At 41.4% G+C, this 25289-nt stretch overlaps 2 protein-coding genes and 1 long non-coding RNA gene across 7 annotated transcripts in view; 1 reads left to right on the top strand and 2 right to left on the bottom strand.

The window, feature by feature from the left end:
- abca2 (ATP-binding cassette, sub-family A (ABC1), member 2) overlaps positions 1 to 3544 on the bottom strand; it is a 60618-nt gene extending 57074 nt beyond the window's left edge. Inside the window, exons 1-2 of one of the 3 annotated variants that reach the window (XM_076997834.1) lie at positions 3408 to 3544; positions 3164 to 3288 (exon numbers count right to left, since the gene is read on the bottom strand). In XM_076997834.1, the coding sequence (XP_076853949.1) occupies positions 3164 to 3229 (66 nt within the window). In that variant the 5' untranslated portion in view covers positions 3230 to 3288; positions 3408 to 3544. Of the gene's footprint in view, positions 1 to 3163; positions 3305 to 3407 lie in introns of those variants that run through there. The other 2 variants (XM_076997835.1, XM_076997836.1) reach the window with 2 other exon arrangements.
- On the top strand, positions 3453 to 16323 carry LOC143509276 (uncharacterized). Its single transcript, XR_013129618.1, has 5 exons — positions 3453 to 3594; positions 5607 to 5748; positions 10156 to 10506; positions 12571 to 12681; positions 12998 to 16323. It is a non-coding gene; the product is annotated as an uncharacterized LOC143509276 (long non-coding RNA).
- On the bottom strand, positions 8017 to 24672 carry LOC143509275 (sodium- and chloride-dependent GABA transporter 1). 3 transcript variants are annotated; one of them, XM_076997839.1, is made up of 13 exons: positions 21226 to 22886; positions 19906 to 20005; positions 17293 to 17503; positions 16973 to 17105; positions 16319 to 16453; positions 15064 to 15167; positions 14770 to 14894; positions 12986 to 13098; positions 11616 to 11756; positions 10674 to 10773; positions 10459 to 10559; positions 10128 to 10298; positions 8017 to 9962 (listed from the first exon to the last, which is right to left on the bottom strand). In XM_076997839.1, the coding sequence occupies exons 3-13, from the start codon at positions 17469 to 17471 to the stop codon at positions 9852 to 9854; spliced, it is 1413 nt and encodes a 470-aa protein (XP_076853954.1). In that variant the 5' UTR covers positions 17472 to 17503; positions 19906 to 20005; positions 21226 to 22886; the 3' UTR covers positions 8017 to 9851. The 3 variants fall into 3 exon arrangements, with proteins under 3 accessions (XP_076853954.1, XP_076853955.1, XP_076853953.1); XM_076997840.1 differs by having other exon boundaries at positions 19902 to 20005; XM_076997838.1 differs by lacking the exon at positions 19906 to 20005 and adding an exon at positions 24094 to 24672 and having other exon boundaries at positions 8018 to 9962; positions 21226 to 21360.
- Between the last annotated feature and the right edge of the window lie 617 nt (positions 24673 to 25289).

Genomic DNA, 25289 nt, shown 5'->3' on the forward strand with positions numbered 1-25289 from the left:
ATAGATACCCAGGCAACTATGCCTGGCCTCAGCCAATCATTCAGGGAGGAGAGCTCACAGGAAGTAGGTCGTCCTGCGTGTCACTGTCAGTGTGAGGTAATGGCAGACAGCAGTGTCATCTCCTCCAGCCCTCTCCTGAGAGACCGAGAGCCACTGGAGTAAAAATGGCATCACACGACGTAGAGCGGAGAGCAGAGGGTGAGCTTTCAGACAGAGAGAAGCACAGACAGACAGAAACAAAAGAGTGAGAGAAAGAGAAAGGGGGGAGAGAGAAAAAAAGTTGGAGAAAGGGAGAGAGAGGGGGGGCGAAGTGAAGAGACGGAGGGGAAGAGGATAGAAAAACAGATCCAAAGAGAAAGAGAGATGTGACCTTTGATAGGGAACGCAGGCAGGTCACTGGGTAAGCAAAGCTGCCGAACAGCAGATGCTCCAGAGAGAACAGACATGTCACGTCATCGCACACACATCAGCGCAGGACACACACACACACACACACAGCAAGAGTTCCCGGCAAGAACATTTACAGCTTCCATGAGGGCCGCTGTAGGCAGGAGGTGATCAACATCATTAAAACTGAGATGTATTTTATGTCAGCACTTTTGGTAGAAGCGGACCATCTACTGGCAGTAGACTGGCAGTAGACTGGCATGTTGGTGCTAGACGTCTGTGGGAAAATTGCAGCCTGCAGAAATTTCAAGCATGCAAATAAACACAAAGTAAACAAAGAAGTGGAACATAAACCCAGGCGAATTTATAACTCTCATGCGTCATCTTTCTGAGATAACAGAAATGACAAATCAAACATTCAATAGGCCAATATATGGGGCTGAATATGAAGCTTAGGAGACTATTACTATTCCTAACATTTGACATAAAAGATATCAATATATTATGATTCATATATAAAAGAGTCACTGGGCAGCATGTGCCACTTCTGTTGATGTACTCCAGACTTCTTGTGAGTCCGAGTGTGTGCGATCCCATGGTGCCTCTCGGGCTGTGCGTAGACTAAATGGCAACGCCCCATTGGCAGTGCAGTTTAATCCAAGACTGGGCTCAGTCCATGTCCAGGGAGGCTGTCCACAGAGCCTCACGCTGGCACGCAGCATCTCGAGCAACAGGATTCACTCCTCCACTCTGAGCCTGCGTGGGAGGGCAGCCCGCCATCGCCAAGCTGCCTGCTGAGTAGTCACTCCCCCCCCCCAAAAAAAGCCCATCAATCTGCGACGCTAGCAGGCCTTCTGAACCCAACGGTCCTGAATAAACTGGCCCCCCCATGACATGGCTGGAGCTAATCTTACACTGGCGATCCTTCCCCCCAGGGATCCCAAAATACAATCGAACAGAATTGTGTCGCTGCTAAAGATAGCTCACAATAGGGCCCTATGGCAAATACCGCAACGCACAAGTGCAGGATAAGGGAAAGTGCACATCTGAAGGAATCGGTCACTTCCAACAGATATTGGTCGAGGATGATAAGTCTGACACTAAAGCTGTGAGATTTCTCACTCTCAAATGCCAATGTCTGGTAGAGGGAATCTGCGTAACGGGGCGAAATAACACACTTCGTGGCGGCATTCAGCGTTTTCTTTTTATATCATTTTAAACACATCCAGTTCTGAACATTAATATTCAATACGGATATGTCCTTCTCAGCAACTCCTGAGTTATAGTCAAAGCCTACTGTGCTGTCAGGCCGTCTGGCTACTTAGAGATTATACGATGAGTCAGGCCTCAAGTTTAAGCTCAACGCATGAGTTAAGACCTCCGCGAATATGAACCACATCTTTAGGAGAAATCAACTCTCCTTCCATCAAAACACAGCGGTATGATTAATGGTTCACTACCTAGGTGATCAATCTGAATACAGCATTCTTCGCATTACAGGCTATGCAAGCTTGCATTGCCAGCGTTTATTATTGCAACAGGTTTATTGCTTGAAATAGAATTTTTCCAGAACTTTGTCAGGCCTCTGACGTTGTTAGGAATGCGGTTCCTTGATAATGACACCATTCAGATCACCTGCTACCCAACAGGTAACCATCTCACCATACTTTGGGAGTGGTGTTGGACATCATGTTTGCTCAGCTTAAACATATAAAACTCAGAGAGCTTCCAGCCAGTTCCCCATTGGTTGTTATGTACTGAAGCAGCAGGAAGTAATTTGTGTCCCATTTCATCCCACCACATCTCCACCACGACCACGGGAATACAAGTGGTGCCACAATCAGCACTCTATGACTACTGTTTCCCCTCCACACTCTTACCAATGTGAGCAGGCTACAAAACTTGATTGTGATTGAGTGCATTGCAGTTGAGCTGAGATCTCCATTTGTTTTGGTAAACCTATTCCACTATTACAGTGTTTTTCATATTTTCCACGCAGAGGATGCACTTAACATCCTGTATTATCCCCCCTGTAGAGATCAACGGGATCCTGTGTTGTATAATAAATAGACAAAACCGTGTTGCGCAGAACAAACCCACTGTTTTCCCCTGCTGGAAGGCAGATATACAGCAGACACAACGGCGGTGACTGCGTTTCCTTGTGCCTAATGGGTGCGGGTCTGTCCATGCACGCGTAAGGATGTGAGCGCGCGCCTCAGCCTGTTGCTTTAGCAGCGTAACAACCGCTTTGATCAAACGTAGCGCGTGCGGTTCATGCAACAAGAACGCGCTGCACAGCAATCGCATCATTTAGCCTAGAAATATAACGTGCGAGGTAGGAGATAAGGCAGCTACAGCTCCCTGGCCGTGTCGGGTGACCCGTGAGCATCAGAAACAGCGTTCTGGTTAGAGACATGAGATTTGTGGTCTGGGGTTTAGTCTCAGCGTCTGCACGCCGTAAGCGAATTGTTGCAACCTGTTACTGCACAGCGTCGTGCTTGTTGGTCCAACTTCCTCCACACAGTACGAAGTGATGCTATATGCTCCAACCAGTACCAGATGAATTAAATGGTCACAGTACAACAGAAATCAAGCTTTGGTATTTGTCGTGCAAAAACAGGAGGAGACATTCGCAGCGATTCAGTCCTGTGGACGCCCGTCTACAGTTTCGCGAATTATGTTTCGAAATGATGTGACGAAAACCATCTAGGCCTGGATTTCAACATTTCCCTTACAATTCATCCGTTTCCTAAAAGCAAACATGCACAACACTTACCGGTCCTCTTCGCTTTAAAGAGACGTTTTTCCACAGCAGTAGATGGAGCTGGTGCAGGAATCCCATGTTTAATAGATATGAGATTTTCTCCCAGCGAAGTCAAAGCAACAGAACGGGCATTACTGCTGTTTTACAGGAGGACACACACACACACAGGAACACACCACTGGCTACATCACCACAACCACACCGGATCTTTCAATCGCTGTGATGAAATGTGCTGTTTTGCTGTCGTGTCATTTACAGTAAGCGATGCTTCATTTGCAGTAGGTGCCGGACGGATCCGTGTCTGAACTGTGCGTCCCCCGTGGATCTGTGCCGGCTGTAGCCAACTCTACGAACCCCGTCAGCTGATGGAGAGAAACGCGAGAGAAACACTCGGCTCGGTCGGGACAACCTCCGAACAGCAATACAGCAATTCACAATGAACGGTGCGGTGGGCGGAGACGTGACTGTCAGCTCAGTTCTGCAAACTTAACGTCTCTCTCTCTCTCTCTCTCTCTCTCTCTCTCTCTCTCTCTCTCTCTCTATATATATATATATATATATATATATATATATATATATATATATATATATATATATATATATTCCACTAGCAGTCTTCAGCTAACTGATGCGTTTGCTGAATGCTGAATCCTCATCATTGTGCGACGCAAAGACTTGGCTATATATAGAATCTGCCGAGGCTTTAAAAAAATAAATACGGTAATATAGACTTTCCTTATATTATATATAATATAAAAACAACTATAATATATAACCTATATGATAAACTGCATTTTCTGGCTTCACTAAGCAGCCATTTGAAGGACTTTGTACCTACAATAGCTGCCCACTGTGTCAGGAACGGTCACCTTACTGGACTAATGGGCATCCCACTGGTCCGGGAATAAGACCTCAAATCACAGACCCCAACTCCACTCAAACTATATACATATACGGGTTTTCCTAAAAGACATGGCTGGCGAACATACAGTGGATTAGTCTGGATTTTCAAGAACATACATACCTTTGAGGTTATTTGAAAATAAACTATAGCAATATGTTCTGGACGATGACACTTTTATTACAGCCTCCTGCAGAACTTGCGGCTATGTGATAAGGTTTCGGGAGCTTTGAGTCAGGAGTCGAGGGATTTCAGGGTGACATCGCTACAGCAAAGGGTCGTTTGTATCGCAGAGTATGTTTTACCAGGAGTACACTTCGACTAGATTTACTTCATGTGTCTGTCGTGCATGCTGTCGCATAGACATGTATGGTCCACCTTACAAAATGTGGTCGTTACACAGAAATGTCTGAGCCGCACACGCTTGTGCATACTGAGCGTTCACACCGTTTCTACTTGTTTACCATCTCCCCCTAGTGACCGAAGGTAGCGCCGCCCTTCTTAGTATCTGGGCTATTTCACTATAAAATGATGTCGGTAGCCGTGTCAGTATTTCTAAAGCCTCATCACATATAAAAATATGAAGCACAGATGTATGCATGCAAACTATTGCAAATCCAAGCTGTTGGATTCATCGTGGAGAGGATTTGTACCATGCAGACACCACAGTTTCTGCACTGGAAACCTCACTGGAAACCTCACTGGAAACCTCACTGGAAACATCCACACTGGAAACACTATATACCGTAGGTCAAATGTTGTTACACTTCGGGCTTTGTAGCTTTGACACTGTTCTCATTTCTTTGGCATCAACTAACAACAGGACAGAAAAGTGATGTCATAGCCTTTCTTCATATCTCTGCGGTGTGTTCTTCAGAATGATAAATCATACTCTGGGTTGACACGCCCTCTTACTGTTCAAGCAAATAAAACCGAAGCAAACAGTAGCAATACTTTTTAACAAGTTGGGGTGATCTGGTACAGTGATCTTTAAGGAAGTTAATATTTTACAGTGTGTGTTTTCATTTTAAAAACGTTATATAAGAACATCGAGAAGATTGCGGAATGATGTCGAAATATCCGTTTTGGTAAAAACACAACCAGGTTAACTGTTTCCCTTTACAGGTTCCCTCATATATGTTTCCACTCCACACAGGGTCTGGTTCACCTGGTCCTACCAATACCTCTGTTTCATATTGTCTTAAAAGCCTGTACAAACAGAGCAGAATCACCTTCTGCTGAAAACACAGACCAGCCCTGAGAATCTGCATGGTGCTATAACTCAATCAATCAATCAATCAATCAATCAATAATCACTGTTCACTGGGTGAACGTGAGGCTGCTTGAAGAGAAAGTATGGTATTATTGTAGCAGCAAGGACAGTTTCACACACACACACACACACAGGGACCGTGGTAGTTCAGCAGCTCAGCACAATCTTTCATCAGGGTCACATGTATCTCAACGTCTCTGTTGGTCTCGTCCTTTGGCGTCTCCTCCACGTTCACACAGAACTGTGCACTTGTAATGACCCTGAATGTCTTGCGCCTACAGCCTAAGACTTCAAGGATGGAAGAGAGGCTGTGAAAGAGTGGACCATAATCATCTCTAATCATCTCTAATCACCCAACCCCAGTCTGTTGGAGAGGACGTACATGGTGCCACCTGAAGTCTCCTACAGTGTCCTTCCTCCGAGGTACGTAGCTCTTTGGAGGTGCTGCACAGGTGCATCTTTAGTTAAGGGGATTTTCTCTGCTTCTTTTTATTGTGAACAACACAACACAAGCTACATGGACGTTGAAATGGCCGCTGCTACAGCCATACAGCAGAATCACACCACAATAGATCATTGAGATATCATTGGCATTCCACTTATTCCAACAACGTCTTTTTGCTCTTAGTTTGCAAATGCAGGTACAGTATCATGGACAGTAAAGACATGGAATACAGGAAGGGGCCTTTGGCTTGTCAGAAACCAGACTACCCATCATCCCTCCTGTTTTTCATGACATTCTCCCATATTTTACTCTTCTCTCTCACTTATTTGTGTATGTTCCTGTAAGCCTTCTGGGTGTGTTTGCTACATTCCTTTCCAGTAAAGCAAGTAGCAGGTTAGAATATTATCTATAATATCTAACAAGTCTTTCCCTGGTGCCAATAAAAATATGGGCAGCACAAGGATTCAAGGATGAATGACCACGAAAGGGATGAAAAGAGGACAAAAACTTGTGCAAGTATCTCCCCGAACAGGCAGGAGCTTCACCCGTACATATTTAATGCTTCGTGCATTTGTAATGCGAGCCAGCATAACAAATCTGTGAAGCGTAAGTGCACCCAGGAAGCAGCAGAAACATCAGTAGACCAAAGCTACTTTGCGCAGGGGAGCAGACACGTTTCTGGACTCTGCTCAGTTCAGTAAACGGAAGCCATGACCATGTTACGGTTAGCCACATAGCTGCTGACTCACTGGTCAGGTTATTAGATACACCAGTTCAACTCAATGCGTTTAGACATGGCCTGAAAAAAGAAGGGTGATTTAAGTGACTTCGAACATGGTTGTTTGTGCCAGACAGGCTGGGCTACACGGACGTAATTTTGGGGGGGGGACGGGGGGGACATGTCCCCCCCACTTTTGAAATCAAAATTACGTCCATGCTGGGCTAAGTATTTCAGAAGCTGATCTACGGGGATATTCACACGCAACCATCTCTAGGGTTTACAGAGAATAATCCAAAAAAGAGAAAATATCCTGTGTCCATTGGGTCACTGGGTTAAAATTCCATATTGATGTCAGAATTCAGAGGAGAATGGCCAAACTGGTTCATGCCGATAGAAAGGCAACAGTAACTCAAACTCAGTAACTCTAATTCGGCTCATCTCAGATTGTTGAATCTTCAGGCAGATGTGCTTCAGCAGCAGAAGACCAGATTTAGTACAGCTAAGAACAAGAAAGCAAGGCTGCATTTCACACAGGCTCACCAAACTCAACAACAGAAGATTGGAAAAACACGTTTGGTAGGGGACAGGAAAAGGTCCTGACAAGAAAATAACGTCCTGAGAATGGTTGAAAGTAAAATGGAGCCCTTTGACTTTCAGGTCAGGAACCCTGCGGAAACGTCGACTACCAAACATGTTTCACTTGCAGACCCATTACTCTCTCATCTCACCCACAGCAAACAGATCCGATTGCTCCCTGCATGCATGACCCGGCAGATACAAGGATGCAAGTCCATGCAGCAGATGCTGATAATCGCAGAAGTCTGAGTGATCAAGTTCTCATCCCACAAAGGGACACGGAACAGGCTAAGAAAAGAGCCCTTAAGCAGATTAAGTTTCCTCAGCAGCTCTTCAATGTAAGAAGCCACACGGGTGGATGTGCCCCTCTGGTGTCAGTGCATGGCGGTATTCCCTTTCAGCAAAGAATATTAGTGTTTTTTTATTTGCATTTAGTTATAAAATTCAAATAGGAAAAAACAATCCGTTTCCTTAATACAACTACTAAGAGTCTGTAGGCTTAAAAGACTCTTTTTTTGTTGTTGTTGTTGTTTTTTGACAGTTAAACAATGTTTTGCCTGTCTACAGAAGTGCACACACCCATGCACCTGTATAAATATAGATACATGAAGTCGTCCTGTAACCATTACCATTCATTCATTCCTTCTACTCATTAGAACACCATGCAGAGTCAGAAAACTGAAACATGAACCACTCACATGAGTGGAAATCAGTGGTTGGTTAGCTGTTTCTCATTTTTCCACAACTTGTACACAAAAAGGTTTCATTAGCAAAATAGCAACAATAAGATTATAAAAAATAACAACTCTTTTTAGAAAGCATGTAAAACAGTAGGTTTATTGCTGACAAAATTGTAGGCATTGATTCAAAATAGTGACATTTAAAAAATATATAGTTAGTAATAAACATCACAAATGAATATACATTAAAGCATATAAACAACAGCTATTCATTTCCATAGTTCAAGACTGAGTCATCCTATGCTTACAACAAATAGCTCTGCTCTTTCCCCCTTTTCCAGGTCTGGACATGGGCTCACAACCTGAATGATTCAACTAGCTCTACACAAACCGTAAATACAAATACGAATGCAAAATACAGCTGTAAGCAGCAATTATCGGCATCCGAGCACCAAGGGGGCAGTGGTTTTTGTTTACAGAGGTCAAATGGCTGAGAATGAAAATAGCAGATTGCACGGAGTGTTTGTAATTACTCGTCAGCAGGCCGAAGCGCGAGATGGTGAAAGTGACGTGGTGCAATGTGTAGGGCAAGAAGGATTATAGCGCTAGCTAGCTGGCTAGATAAGGATCTGCTATGCAAATAAACGTCATGAACCTTTATCAGTGCTGACAGTTTTACAGGGCTGTTTTGGTGTGCGTAATTTAAAAGTTGATCCAAACCAATTTTAGATTTGTATTCAATAGTTTAACAACCTGATGAAAGTCACTCTAGATGATCATTAGATGATGTACATCAAATGACATCTAAAAGTTCTCAGTGTTGACAAGCACTTCCATAAAAGTCAAAGACAGCTCTGATTATGAGTTCAGTTTGTCTCAGTGTTTGAATGCACTTGCATGGAAAAATAATAATTTTGTCCGTCCTTGAGAAATATGTGGGCGTGTGAGAGAGGGAATGAGTGTGTGTGTGTGTGTGGATGTGTGTGTGTGTGTACGTGTGTGTGTGTGTGTGTGTGTGTGTGTGTGTGTGTGTGTGTGTGTGTGTGTGTGTGTGTGTGAGTATGTGTGTGTACGTGTGAGTATGTGTGTGTACGTATGTGTGTGTGCGTGTGTGTGTGTGTGTGTGTATGTGTGTGTGTGTGTGTACGTTTGTGTGTGTATTTATCCCCCATTCTCAGTGGTCATTCTGATCCAGGGGTAAATTTAGACCCAGGACATGATGGGAGCATTGAAATTTCATATCTGTGTTTATTTACAGAAGACAGAAATGTTAATGCTTTGAAATGCTAGTTTAGGACAAAAATGCAACTTAACTGAAGTGAAGCCTACAGCAAATGTAATTACCTGCAGACCAGGTAGGCTGTGGCCATTTGTAGCTTTAAATTTATATAGTTAATGGCAAGGCGACCTAGGTCATTTTGTGCTACAAACATCCTGTTATAAAATTTCATTATATTTGCCCAGCTAGCTGAAACTGGACCCAGCTGAACCAAAGACTCTTGGAATGTTTGTAGTATGAGACACAATGTACAAAATGTTTGACTTCAATTTCAAGAAAATATTTTTGATAATATTGCATTTTATTTTCACTTCACATATTGCATAAACACATTGCAGTTATGGAAATGTACATCCTAGTTTTTCTTTGCAAAAACAGTAAGGCCATTTGAACATTTTTAGATTCATATTCATTCCTGAATATCTACTTAATTAGGTTAATAGGTTATTGTAGACTTAAGACATTTAAATGTGTTTTTCAGACTAATTCCTGAAGTGTAGTTCTGATATTAGAACAATGACAAATGTGACAAATGTTACTCATATTTTACAGATCTACCTTCATGTAAATGATGTTCATTATGTCAACGTACAAACTGTAGTGCAATTATTAAAAAAACATACAAAAACATTTTATATATCTATAAAGATAATAAAATGTAATGGATACAGTATTGTGTATTCTGTTCTTTTTTTCTTTTGCACACGTCATTGAAGAAAATGAAAAGCTGTGCGTTTTGGGTATTTAAATAAATACAGGGCGTTTCTAATGCCAACAGTGATATCTACATTAAACATGGAGAAAATGTACTATATGAAACACACATTACTGAGGAGAGTCAAACAATGCAATGGACTCTGCCTGACCTTTCTGCTTCTCTGATAAGGCATAGCGAGGCTCCAGACTCACTGTGGGTGTTACTGCCACCTTCAGTCTCTGTAAGAGATTGCAATTAATCACAACATTTTCACAAGACGCCATAAAGATACTCCAGTGGATCTATGTGTGAGCATGTGAGAGAAAAAGAGATTGTGTGTGTGTGTGTGTGTGTGTGTGTGTGTGTGTGTGTGTGTGTGTGTGTGTGTGTGTGTGTGTCTGTACCTGCAACAATGACCCTTTGTTTCTCCAGATTTCATGGGCAGCCCCCAGTGGAATCCAGACTATGGAGATGAGAGAGATGAGCCAGCCGATGCCCTCAGCCCACTGGGGGTATGTGTACGACTTGCCGTAGCGTGCTGGAGTATACTGGACTATGCTGGAGATCAGAATGCCCTGCACACAAAGGGAGAAGTGTGACTGCAAGATTAGATTATCCGATTGGTTAGAGACAGTGACTTTGTAATTGCTTGTTTCTAGATAAAAAAAAATTCTTTAGGGCCCATGAAACACCAGTTCTGAATTGAAGCTATGTGAGCATAGAAGAGTCTCTCACCAGCACCAGTAGAGGAGACAAGAACATCCAGCACACACGGAAGTAAAGGTTAGGTGTCCTCCCCAACATGTTCTCCACCATCACACATATCCTCTGCACTCCTGCGTGTGTGTGATTGACAGAGAAAGGCATTCTTAAATATCAACAGCATTTTATATTGTGCACATAAATGTTCCCGGAAAATCATGTGTGAAGTTGCATTTGTTGGTATTTACCAAATATCATTGTAACAGCCAGCACCTCAAAGAACGCCAGGAACATGAGAGACACTACTGCTGTGTAGTGATCCATCAGCTGAAACACGTATATACCACCCTGCACACACACAAACACACAGAGGATCATGAGAGACACTACTGCTGTGTAGTGATCCATCAGCTGAAACATGTATATACCACCCTGCACACACACAAACACGCAAATCATCAAAACTACAACTATCCAGTTGTAGTTTTGGTAAAGGTAGATAAAAATGTGCTAGCATGTCACATTATCCCAAAGCACAGAGCACACAGAGCATTTCTCAAACTGTTGTACTAAATTATAATAACATAATATAAATGTGCCATTAAAGCACAAAGCTACAGAATTTGAAATCTGGTCTGCAAGAGTACAGCACTGTTTTTGCTATGCAAGTGTTTGTTTACTGTGGAGATGTAAATGTGTAGTGTTTGTTTACTGTGGAGATGTGACTGTGTAGTGTTTGTTTACTGTGGAGACGTAAATGTGTAGTGTTTGTTTACTGTGGAGATGTAAATGTGTAGTGTTAGTTTACACTGGCGATGTGACTGTGTAAAGTTTGTTTACCCTAATGATGTGACTGTAGTGTTTGTCTACCCTGATGATATGACAGTTTAGTGTTTGTTTACCCTAATTATGTTACATTTTAGTGTTTGTTTACCTTGGTGATGTGACTGTGTGAGGATTGTTTACCTTGGTGATGTGACTGTGTGAGGTTTGTTTACCCTGGTGATGTGACAGTGTGAGGTTTGTTTACCCTGGTGATGTGACTGTGTGAGGTTTGTTTACCTTGGTGATGTGACTGTGTGAGGTTTGTTTACCCTGGTGATGTGACTGTGTGAGGTTTGTTTACCCTGGTGATGTGACTGTGTGAGGTTTGTTTACCCTGGTGATGTGACTGTGTGAGGTTTGTTTACCCTGGTGATGTGTGGTATCCCCAGCAGAAAGCCCACAGAGCACACAGCCGCCACCAGTAACTCCTTTCTCCTAAACACACGCAAGACCTTCGGACCAAAACCATCCATGATACAGGTCACGGCCACTTCTACCATTGCGAACTTCACAACCACACAGACACACACATAGACACAACGCTGTGGTCAGATTGCGCTTTTCGAAAACACAAATATTTTGCTCTGTAAAGAGACTTTGTACTTGACTGTATAATCTCCATAACATTACAGTAAGATTATGTAAAGGAGTGATGTGCACCAGGTTGACAGGATACAATTGCGGGAGCCAAAACTGCACAAGCAATGACAAAAGTGAAACAGACAAGACACTAATGCTGAGAACAGACAGGCGCACAAAGGAGAAACAAAAACCAGAGATGCAGAGATAACTAAACGTGACAGCGTATTCAAAACACAAGGAATACGATACCCAAAACACGAGGACAAGAAAACACGGTTTAAATACACAAACTAGAAGCAAACTAGACACAAATGAAGACGAAGGGCCGAATACTAAACAAGGTGGTGTGAAAACCAAAACACAGAGCACATGGAGTAATGAAAACACTCAACTGAAAGGCAAAACAAACACACGTGGGGGGGGGGGGGGGGGCTTCATGACAGTTTGACCTGGGGCGTAGCAGCAAATTCTGGGCCCTGTACACTCTCAATGTCAGTGGGCTGACTGGGTAGTCAGTCACCCCTCCGCCCAACTACCACACTCATGTGTTTGACCATTCGTTTTGTATGATTATATTTTAATTTATATATGCATATTACTAATAATTACTTAATAATTATTACCATTAATACTAAGAATATGCAACACTGCAGCCTGTATCAGTGTATCCAAACTAACCCCACATGTTCTGGGAAGTGCTAATCACGAGTATCTCCTCATGCTTCCTCTGCACTGAAGATGGAGTGATGCTACTGCCAGAGAAGATACACAGACATCACCCACAGTTCCCCCAGCCAGACTGCTGACCACATCTGCCAGATACTTAAACGTTCAAACTGAACCAATACAGTATGTGGCTCTACCTGAGATTACATTCCCCTCACTTTAATCTGTACACATGTGCTAAGGTTTATTAGTAGCCATGTGTATAAACTGAATTATATATGTTAAACAGTAATCCACCTATTCCAATACTTTGATCTGTATACTGTGAATTGCGTTGATGGCCATATGTACTTTTGTTTATTTATTTGAAAGAAAACCACTGAAACAATCTGAAACTATTCAAATGGTTATCTTATTGTTTCATAAACCCCTTATGTGTATGTGTGTATGTGTGTGTGTGTGTGTGTGTGTGTGTGTGTGTGACTACCTCACTGTCCAGGCCAAGGCAGAGCAGCATAAAGAAGAAAAGGGGAGCCCATATTCGTGATATAGGCATGGTGGAGAAGGCCTCTGGATACACAACAAACACCAAACCAGGACCTGCACACATGCATACACACACACACACACACACACACACACACACACACACACACACAAACACACAAACACACACACACACACACACACACACACACACACACACACACACACACACACATACATACACAAACGCATGCACAAAACACATGCACACCCATGCAAACACAGGTTAAGTTTTTTCATACAAACTTCAATGATTATCAGGCAACAACTCAGTGCATTGAATCCAAAATACAAAAAAGTGAAGAGAATAGGGCTAAATAAGAGAGCTCGAGAAAACCTGTCAACATCTCAACATCTAAACCACTCAACCCCTCAGCATCTTAACATCTCAACCCCTCAACATCTAAACCTCTCAACCCCTCAACCTCTCAACATCTCAACCCCTCAACATCTAAACCTCTCAACCCCTCAACATCTCAAACATATGTGTCTCCCACTTAATCTTCTCCCTGGTGCTTCTTGCTTGAAGGTCAGGTGCAGGGAGCCAAACCTCTTAGCAGGTCCTACCAGTTTCCAGTCTGTTATTTTTAAATCGCAGAGCAGAAGAAAATCACCAATGAGAATCTCCAGTAATCCTCACTGTGTGGCTGTGTTTTTTAACCAAACACCTGGTAAGATTAGGAAGGGCATTTCGCTTCGGCCTCTGAAGTGAATAAGTAAGAATTCACTGAACCTTACAGGAATTCTACCAAGTAAAGGGGGTGCAAGCAGCTAAGACTCAGACCTATTCACAGAACAGTGGTCCCCTGTCCAAACCGGTGAAGCATGCAGTACTATTCCACCGAGGGATGTGTGTGTGTGTGTGTGTGTGTGTGTGTGTGTATGTATGTGTGTGTGTGTGTGTGTGTGTGTGTGTGTGTGTGTGTGTGTGTGTGTGTGTGGGTGGGGGGGGGCAGGTCTCAAGGACAGCCGAGAACATAAAACATTCTTTTAATGAATGAACAGCTCTTTCTGCAGCTCAGGCAGTGCCAGAGCCTCTCCCCCATCTTCTCTCTCTTATCATTTTGGTGTTTCTTGCCAAATCCATTTTGTGAAGCCCATTTCATCCCATCCCAAGGGGTGGAGTGGAATTTTTCTTCATGCCTTTGTAGTTAGGCTTCCACAGAGCTGCCTGGGCTCATAAACTGTGTGAGGGCTGTGTGGTGTACCAAAGCTTCAGAAGTGCAGCTCGTTGTGCAATATCGCCTGAATACTCACACCACATGGATTCGTTTTGGATCTAAAACCAAACACTAAATAGAATGTTGAAATACTTTAAATATGCAATGAGAAAATGTATTCAAAATTGCAGTGAAGTGCAAAAGGTTTATAGAGAAACAGGGTGTTTCAGACAGAGGTCCTTCATCAGCTGTGCAAGCAAAGTGCTTCTGAAGTTCTTAGTGTACAGTTCCAGAAGATCTCTCATAGAACTTGAGAAGTTCCTTGCACAGTTGATGAAGCATCCTGAAACATGTGTCCAAAAACTCCTGGTATTTGGAAACATTGTATACTTCACAACACCTGTGTGTATATATATGTGTGTGTGTGTGTGTGTGTGTGTGTGTGTGTGTGTGTGTGTGTGTGTGTGTGTGTGTGTGTGTGTGTGTGTGTGTGTGCGTGCGTGCGTGCGTGTGTAAAATAAATATATGAATATTCAAGTGGATGATGAACTCTTAACCAACTCACCATCAGTAGCTATGTCCTCCACAGGCAGATTATGAATATGTGCCATGTACCCAATACCAGAGAAGATCACAAACCCAGCCAAGATACTGGTGGCCGAGTTGGACAGGGACACGATGAAGGTGTCTCTGTAAGGACAGGAGAGTAAAGGGGACAAATGTCCCATTGCTCATGGGTATTTGCTTGGAAATAAACCTCATCTTGTACTCTTACTAATCTTGAGAGATCTAAAAACATGTATTGGTTCTTACAGAGAGGGACAACCCATGACCATGTCTGGGTTCTAGCTATTCTCACCTAAGGATGTTGTTGTTGAACTTGTTGTAACTTGCCATAGATATCATGGAGCCAAATGCTATTCCAATGGAGTTAAATATCTGTGCCGCGGCATTAACCCAAACCTTAAAGAGAAAACGTGATTAGCGCATCATCTCCTGTTTTTGTAGCATTGCTTTTTTTTATATACATTTTGTACACGCATACAAATATTTGCACCCAAATGCGCGCGCGTGTGCACACACACACACACACACACAGTTCCAAACACACATGGACATCCAAATTTGTAATCACTTCAGCTGAAACTATTAGCTGGTTCGAACATCTACATCTGATGTGGTTCTTACATGTAACCCTTTGACTTTAACATTTCATTGATGTATTACATCCACCTGTTAGATAATGACAAATGTTATTACATTTGAAGTGATATTCCTTTCAGTGTATCTCTCCTACGTATATCTACGATACCATGAATATTTTTCCACTGCTGGGTCACTTGGTGGCAGGTAACAGCCATCAAACACTTTGATGCTTTTCTCCTCAGAGTAAGACGAGAATCAGTGTCCATTCTAGCATTACAATAAACAACAGCAATCCTCTCCTCTTTGGGTTCCTCATGAACCCCTCCATAAGCTTCAGCTGGTTCAGAAACTTCATCACATTACACCTGTCCTTCAACAACTCCACTGGCGTCCTTGCCCCACTGTATCTGTCAAATCTTCTCACTATCGCATCTTCCTCCCGCTCGCTCTGATCCTCCTCTTCCTCTCGTCTCCCTGTGCCTCCTGCACGTCTGAGGACCATGGGAGGCAGCTTTTAGCCGCTCTGCTCCCAAACTCTGGACCTCCTTCCCACCAAACATCTGGAGCATCCATTCTCTTCCTCTTTTTAAATCTAGACTCAGAACTCACCTGTTCAAAATAGCCTAATCTCTGTGATTTACTCTATTGTCTACTGTATGTTTTGTGTCCTTTAGTGCGTCTTGTGTCCTTTTGTATGTCTTGTTTTATTTATTTTTTGTAAAGTGTCCTTGAGTGTCGTTAAAGACGCTTATAATTAAAATGTATTATTATTATCATTATTCTAAACCAATTAAATTAGCATTCCCTAATTAGTACGAAGGAAATTAACCAAACAAAATGACATTATGAGCATCTCATGTTTGACGCTGATCTTCACTTTAGACCTTAAGCTGTTCTAGTTAACATAATGTCACAGCTAATGAACTACCTCACCTGCCTCGTGAAGCTCGTCTGCGCTGTATGCTCACCTGAACCTCCAGGAGTTTGCCCCAGTCGGGCAGCAGGAAGAAGAGGATGCCGTCCTTTGCCCCAGGAAGCTGGACGTTGTTGACGAGCAGGGCAAACAGCATGAAGTAAGGGAACGTGGCAGTGAAATACACAACCTACAGGAACCATGAACAGCCATGAGAGGACTCAAGATTACCTCAGAGAGAAAAAGATGTTCAGTGTACAGTGTTTAATGCGCAAATATGAGGACAGCAGTATTGGCGTTTGTGAATTTGTAATTTAAAACTGAATATGCCAATTAATTTAGTGATATTCTCAATGACATTCTCAATGATATCTAGATAAAATTTTGCAGACAGCCATTATGTAAAAATACATCTGTCATTATCAGATCCTTCACAAATATTTTGACAAATTTTTAAATGATTGACTGATCAACAATGTTTCTCTGACAAACCTTAAGTGTCTTTCCAACTAAGCCATTGGCATCTGTAACCATGCACATTTATCGTGAAAGTTTCTGGACAAGGATATCAAAACTATTCTAAGCATACTGCCTTGACATTTAACCAAAACAAATCTAGTTCTAGTGCTGTCTCAGTTTATAACTGAATTTTGTGTTTCCTCAACAGTCTCATCATTTGACTCAGTAGTACGGAAGACAGGAGCCTGACCTTTCCTGTGGATTTGACCCCTTTGAAGATACAGAGGTATACGATGACCCAGGCCAGAACCAGGAGACCAAACAGCTCCCAGCGCATCCCTCCCACCTCCTGAATGCCCTCCGTCATCTCCAGCAGCTTACGACTGAAGCATAAACATGACAACACACACCTATAGCTCCACAGAAGCACTAGGGGACATCTCCAAGACGTCGCGATCATGCTGGATTTCGTACTGCTCAGTTAAGTTGGAGCAAGATGTTATGAGAAAACTTTCAGACATGCATAAGTTAAGATGCTGTGTGCGGTGCAAAAGTGCCCCTGCTACTCACTCAAAGAACTGCTGACTGGCCGACGTCAGGTGAGTCGCGTTGCCGGGAAACCCGGTGGAGCAGTTGCCGACGGCATTCCAGGTGTTGTTGCAGGATTGCCACGGCAACGAAGAGCCAAAAGAGTGGAAGAGGTAGTAGAGGGCCCAGGTCATCAGAACGTTATAGTAGGTGGCAAGCATGAAGGAGATGACCACGGTGGCAAGGCCCACCCCTGTGGACACCCATGTCAGGGATAAAGAGAGGCTGGTTACATATATGGTTATAGGACTACCTTTGATCCTTGAACCCTCTGGTCACATGAATAGCAGATGCTACTTCTGCGAAACCAAAAGCTCACCATAACTAAGTCTTTTTGACACAGCTGATTAATATAAACTGGCGATAAATGTCCAGCTTCTTAAAATGTGTGTTTAGAAAGCGTTGTCATATGTCTCCCGTTATAGAATAGCTCTGTTTAAATTAAAACCTCTCCCTAAGATTAATGTGATGTAGAACTAAGTTCTGGGAACTGCGATCAGCATTTCTAAATTTCCAGGGTGGTAAACTAATAAGCTAAATAAGCTGCCCCTTTCTGAGCGTGACTGCATAATTCAGATTCAGGGTTTATTAGGTCTGGAACTATAAATCCTCCTAGCTACTGTATGGCAGCTTTAATACATTTAGTATTTAATACATACATTTAATACTATTCATCTTATTTTATTAGCTTGGCTGAGATTCCAGAGGACTTTTCTCTTTTTTCCTAATGTTGCATTAAGGAGAATTGTTATTGTAAAGCATTATTTGCTTATGATATCTAGAGTTCATTCTGCCAGAACACACAATATTAATTCATGTGGACTTTCATGTGGAGCTTTTATAAGTTCATCTATATAGATTTACAGTAAATTCGATGTCATAACACTAACATATGAATGATGCACAAAGTAGCTGTACACAGTGATGAAATGAGGTAGACGTATATAGTGATGATGAGGTAGATGTATATAGTGATGATGATGAGGTAGACGTATATAGTGATGATGAGGTAGATGTATATAGTGATGATGATGAGGGAGACGTATATAGTGATGATGAGATAGATGTATATAGTGATGATGAGGTAGATGTATATAGTGATGATGAGATAGATGTATATAGTGATGATGATGAGGTAGATGTATATAGTGATGATGAGGTAGATGTATATAGTGATGATGATGAGGTAGACGTATATAGTGATGATGATGAGGTAGACGTATATAGTGATGATGATGAGGTAGATGTATATAGTGATGATGATGAGGTAGATGTATATAGTGATGATGATGATGTAGATGTATATAGTGAAGATGATGAGGTAGATGTATATAGTGATGATGATAAGGTAGATGTATGTAGTGATGATGATGATGTAGATGTATGTAGTGATGATGATGAGGTAGATGTATATAGTGATGAAGGTAAGGTAGATGTATATAGTGATGAAGATAAGGTAGATGTATATAGTGATGATGAGGTAGATGTATATAGTGATGATGATGAGGGAGACGTATATAGTGATGATGATGAGGTAGATGTATATAGTGATGATGAGGGAGACGTATATAGTGATGATGATGAGGTAGATGTATATAGTGATGATGATGAGGTAGATGTATATAGTGATGAAGGTAAGGTAGATGTATATAGTGATGAAGATAAGGTAGATGTATATAGTGATGATGAGGTAGATGTATATAGTGATGATGATGAGGTAGACGTATATAGTGATGATGAGGGAGACGTATATAGTGATGATGATGAGGTAGATGTATATAGTGATGAAGGTAAGGTAGATGTATATAGTGATGAAGATAAGGTAGATGTATATAGTGATGATGATGTAGACGTATATAGTGATGATGATGAGGTAGATGTATATAGTGATGAAGGTAAGGTAGATGTATATAGTGATGAAGATAAGGTAGATGTATATAGTGATGAAGATAAGGTAGATGTATATAGTGATGATGATAAGGTAGATGTATATAGTGATGATGATAAGGTAGATGTATATAGTGATGATGATGAGGTAGATGTATATAGTGATGATGATGAGGGAGACGTATATAGTGATGATGAGGGAGACGTATATAGTGATGATGATGAGGTAGATGTATATAGTGATGAAGGTAAGGTAGATGTATATAGTGATGAAGATAAGGTAGATGTATATAGTGATGATGATGTAGACGTATATAGTGATGATGATGAGGTAGACGTATATAGTGATGATGAGGTAGACGTATATAGTGATGATGATGAGGTAGACGTATATAGTGATGATGATAATGAGGTACTGTAATCCTCTCTCCTGGACTTCTCCGGCACACCCTCTCACCATCCAAATAATTGCATATCTTTACATTCTTATTTTAAAAAGTATCACCAGATCAACAACGAGGATCATTTATTTTGGGCATTTTTTTTTACCATTCAATAAATAAATAAATGCCCCAATTATATAACAATGAAGCTTAAGCTGTCCAGATTACCAAAATACATTTTTGACATATAAATATTTATGACCATGCAAATGTAAAGGACAGCTTAAACAGTCTGTTAAAACAACATACAGAAAGAACTACCTGCCTCAGTCCTTCAGTTATAGACTGACATGAGTGAGATATCAAGTGACGGACCCAATAGTTTTGACCGGGTAGACTATCTCTGTTTTCGAGGAGATAAAAAGCTAAAGAGAAAAGTCTGAAGTTAGTGTAAATGAAATCACGTCCTTTCATAAAAAAAAAATCCCCAAGAGGCCATGGTGACTGTTGATGGCTGGACCCCTTAGAAATGGGCAGTGTAAACGTAGACCAGATTCACATTGAGGAAATGACATCTGACCTGGTAAATACCAAGGCAGTAATCTTCCTTGTTGATGAAAGAAAAAGTACTTCTACATTAGCAGTACGTCCATGTTATTACAGTAAGTGAATATGGATGTTTCTGCTTAGTGCCTGAAAGCGTTTGTCATATCACAGTAGACGCTTCCTGTTTGGTCTTATCTGCACTGTTAGCATTTCTTTCATTGCTGAGGAAACAGCCTTCATGGTTCATGTGGCTCTCAGACCAAACAAATATCCCGTTATAAACTTTGGAATGTTACGAAAACCAATTTTTTTTTAATTTTATGACATGACTTATACCCGTGTAGAGCCATTATAGAATGAGAGCTTTTTTTCTACCAGTTTTGACAGAAGCAATTAGCCATCAACAGATCAACAGGTCTCAGACCAACAGACCAGTAAGACTGTGAAGGAAAACAATGATCCAGCAAAAAGCCCCAGATGGAGGGAGTTAGGAGCACAGAACGACTGTAGATACATATAACAGCACAGAAGTCCAGCAAAAGTACAAGATTGCATGAATAACCATATATTTTAGATTATATCAAACAAGAAATATACAAATAAGAGGAGGACTCTTAATTTATGTTCTTGCTGTAAAACATTGTAGTGTGCCTTGCATAGAGATCAAAACGTGCAGGAAAGTAAATGTAATGCTATGTAACAGTATTTGCATATACTTTTGCATATATTACACCTGTATGTTGTATGTTTATATTTAAATCCTCATTTATTAATTTCTTTTAATATGCAAATATTCCATCATGTATGCATTACTCTTTTCTTTGGAAACCTCAATACCCTTATATCCATGCAAATGAAAGGGGAAAAATATTGTATCATCACATGAAATGAAAATAACAACGACCTGCAAGTCAGCCAGCAAATAAATGCTGCGACATCGGACGTCTTGTAAGGACATCACACAATAGTACATATTTTCTTTATGAAAGCAGCCATATTTCAAACACTCTTGCCTTTTTGCTGGACGACAGGCTGTGTGTGGACTTGAGGGTCTGCAGGCCGCCAACAACGAAGTGTTGGAAGCTGTTGTTGCTCTCACCTTTCAGCAGGGGGCAGATGTGAGCCAGTGCGAGCACAGGCCCCAAGCGGGTGTACTGCCCTATGGCAAACTCCATCAGAAGCAAGGGGATGCCACACAGAAAGAGCATGATTATGTAGGGGATGAGAAAGGCACCTAAATAGAGAGAGAGAGAGAGAGAGAGAGAGAGGGAGTGAAAGTGATAATGTTAGAGAGTTTTTACTAAAGGATAATCTGTCACAATATGAAAATAGGGTGTCTTTTTTCAAATAAAGTATTTTCATTCATGTCATATGTAATGGACATTTTAACAAGTTGACCAGAGTCAGACTTGAGAAATATCACCATATTACAGCATATTGAGGTTCTCGGGAATCCTGAGAATCTCAATATTGTCAGGTATGGCCCCTCCTTCAGCTGTCAGTCATGTCTTTGTCTTCCTTCACCGTGTTCCAAATGCCACGACTTGTCGTTTATTTGCATGTTGTTTAGTTCTCCGCCCACCATCACTGGTTTCATCTCGTCTTGTTCAGTTCCTTGATAGTCTAAATATTTAAACCCTGTTTTTTTTTCCTCCTGTTTTTTCCGGTCATTGTTTCATTGTAGCACTGTTGTAAGTAACTTCATTTGTTGTACATAGCCTCGCTATTGTTTAGCCTTGTCCCGGCTTATGCTGTGTGTTTTGATTCTTTGTTTTGGGTTGTTCGTTGTAGTTTGTTCAACATGTTCTATCTATTTTGGCATTGGTAAACTGACCCTGGACCATCTAAACAACCACGATAATGGATTTGGCCGTAAAAAATCTCGCTCTTCTCAGCAAATGTCTCCGCCTTTATATTGCTCCGCGTCACAAATACTACAATACCATAAAAATAGACGATACTCTTTCTAGTAAACCGATACAACATGCAACAATATTAACAGAAAAGACATAAGATAGCTATATATTAGTTTGAAATTTCGGGGGGAAAGGTCAAGCAACAGTTAATTTATTACAACTGGAAACTTGCACATAGAAAACAAATAATTGGTTTGCAATGACCACATGTATGCAGAACTAATATTTACTATAATTATGTATTTGCATTCACACTTCCATTTACATTAGATCATTGGTTACCTACATACCCACATACAATTACATTGTGCACTCTGTGAGAAGCAAAACAGTACTTTCAAGACCTGTTATGCACTCAATCACCTCATACATGCACTCACTCACACTTGCACATTCATACCCACTTTAATTCCCCTACCACTGTGTCCTTAAAAGAACTGTACACTTTACCAGCCATAAGCTTTAACATCTCTATATTGCACTATTGTTTATGCATGTTGTTACACTGGAACTGTTATTCCCTCTTAATCCCCCATCTTACAACTTCACTACTCTTGTATTGCACTATTGTCCTAAGAGACACGGTTTGTGTCTCTTGTCGCGCGAATGTCTATATCTGTGGCCTTGTACAGTTATTGTCTATCATTCTTTTATTATTTAGAAGGTCCATAATATTTGATTATTCACATTTAGTCAAATGCAGTCAAACTCACTAAACCAGTTTTTGCCAACCAAATCCCCAAGTACTATCAGAGAGGTTCTGGCTTAGACTGAGATGCAGACAAAATGTGGACTATCTGGATTATTCCCAGAGGACAGGATAAGAAAGATACTGGAAATACTTGAAAGAAGGGAGGTGGGGACGGGGGGGACGGGGGTGGGGGGGGACACACATGCTTAGTGACAGAATTGCAGATAAAGAATTTAAAATCCAAGGGCCTAATTGGTGCCATTCTAAACTACAGCTGCGTTCAAATATCATGATACACTCTGAAGGCCAGTGTGACAAAATAATCATGACATTACAAATTACACTGTTCTGATATTCAAACAGTGTGACTTCCACTCACAAGTCATCAAGGTTATGCTGCTGAAAGTGTTAACCAAAAGTTGCTTAAAAGCATGCACAGTATTAATGTTTGGGTACATATTTAGTATAAAAAAAAAACATTTGGACAGGTGCTATGTCATCAATTGTTTATGTGTACTAAAAACTAATTGATTTTTTTAAATTACAATTAGATTTCTTGAAGAGTTGAAAAAGCAGGAGTTAGCATGCTAGTGTAGCCACTGTAGCATAATCGCTGGTTTGATTGGTTGTTATGTGATCCAGCGAAACATTTACTACTAATGAAACATATAGGCATGAGACAACCTCCTGGCACCTTTAAAGGGCATAAATGTGATCTTAAATCGGAGTCCATGGTCGCATCAAGACATTGTATCTTAGAATGAGCTGAGATGACAAGCACATAAATGTGCTTGCTGATAGGATAACAGAATCAAAATTTCAGCCCTCTCAAATAACACAAAGCCATGCGAGTCCTCTGTATTCTCACAGCACAACTGCACTCCTGTATCATGGGTAGATATGTTCCAGTTCTTTATTATCCATTCACTCTAGAACCAGTTATACAACTCAGTCAGTTTCTCACTCTAATTGCAGTTTAACCTCAAACACAGTTCATGTACGTGAAAACACCTCTTTGATGTACAGGGCTATTTTTGATTAAATATTCAAACAAAATACCCTTTAACAACTTACGACTGTGTGCTAAAACATAAAATAATATTAAACCACAAAAGGCAACAATAAAAATTAGGTTTTTTTTAGGGGGAAAAAATGAACCACACGAACAAACATAACACAAACATTGTGTTATTGAACATATCGGGAATAATTTATGAAATATGGGAATGAACGACTCATGGTGAAAGTACGTGATCAGCCTTATATAAAACCCTCACTGAGAAGAAGAGTACGGTAAGAGTTGGCCATGGTTCTCGCCCTCACGGAGCTGCGTCGGTACCGGTAGTTGGACACGACTCACCTCCTCCGCTCCGGTAGCAGAGGTACGGGAACCTCCACACGTTCCCCAGACCCACCGCGTAACCCACGGAGGCGAGGACGAACTCCAGACGCCGACTCCACGTGTCCCTCCGCGGCGCCGCGCCACCGTAGCGCTCCGTATCTTCGACATCGGATTTAAGCGCGAGCGCAGCTTCCTCTCGAACGTCCCCGTTAAACGTACCGCACGCGGACGGTGGTTCGGCGCGCGCCTGCAGCCCCATTCTAAAGAGCGCACGCGGGACACACCTGAGGATACGATAATGCGACCTGATCTGTAACGTCTGGCGAGAGTCGGAGTTATTTTGCTACAAGATAAGAATGTATACTGTAGATAATATCAGGATACAGGAGAAGGTAATGTTGCAGTTGATAAACATGTTCAAATGTAACTTGATATATAAAAGCAACTGACTATTTGTTACCAATTGATATTTGCATAGGCTACATTGATTCAGAATCTAGATTCCGATTCAGACTAGAGACACACCGGCAGAATTAATAGATGGCGACCTGGCTGTAACTGATATTCTTATGGGTTCCCCTTATTTCCTGGATTGCGTACGGTAGCAACCGAAACACGCGTGTTCATGGGCGGAACCTGCCTCTGACGTCACGGGAGGAGCGGAGACTTCAGGCAGTATAGAATATAATATATCATATTATAGGGTCGGTGCATTGTGTTACAGGATATAAAAAATTGTTAAATAAAATAGAATATATTAAAAAGGATATATAAAATTGTTAGATTAGGAGGATGGATAGGAGGATGGATGATAAGGAGAATGCCAATCATACACGTGTTTTATTATTCTTACCCAATTGTCTTAAGGCACATCTTTGTTGTGTATTTAACTACATGTATTACAATTAAATTCGAGAATCTCTTCTCCCGGCGCCAGACACGGGACACTGAGGGCTGAACAAATTTATAATCCCGATTATGAACCCTGATGGTTTTGATCTACGTCTAAAAGACGATTCCGAAAAGTCTTAACAATGGATTAGAAGATCTTCATTCAATATGTTTTTCCATGTCTTGTTTTGCTCTGGTTGAACATATGTAAAATATTGTGTTCATCGTGACACTGCAGAATTTTGCCCATGGAGGGGGGTGGGGCCAAAGTTTGGTTGATTGGCTCTTAAAAGATCACAGACCAAGAATGAAAACACCGTGAA

The sequence above is a fragment of the Brachyhypopomus gauderio genome, chromosome 3 (assembly GCF_052324685.1).
Source record: "Brachyhypopomus gauderio isolate BG-103 chromosome 3, BGAUD_0.2, whole genome shotgun sequence".
Classification (NCBI taxonomy): Eukaryota; Metazoa; Chordata; class Actinopteri; order Gymnotiformes; family Hypopomidae; genus Brachyhypopomus; species Brachyhypopomus gauderio.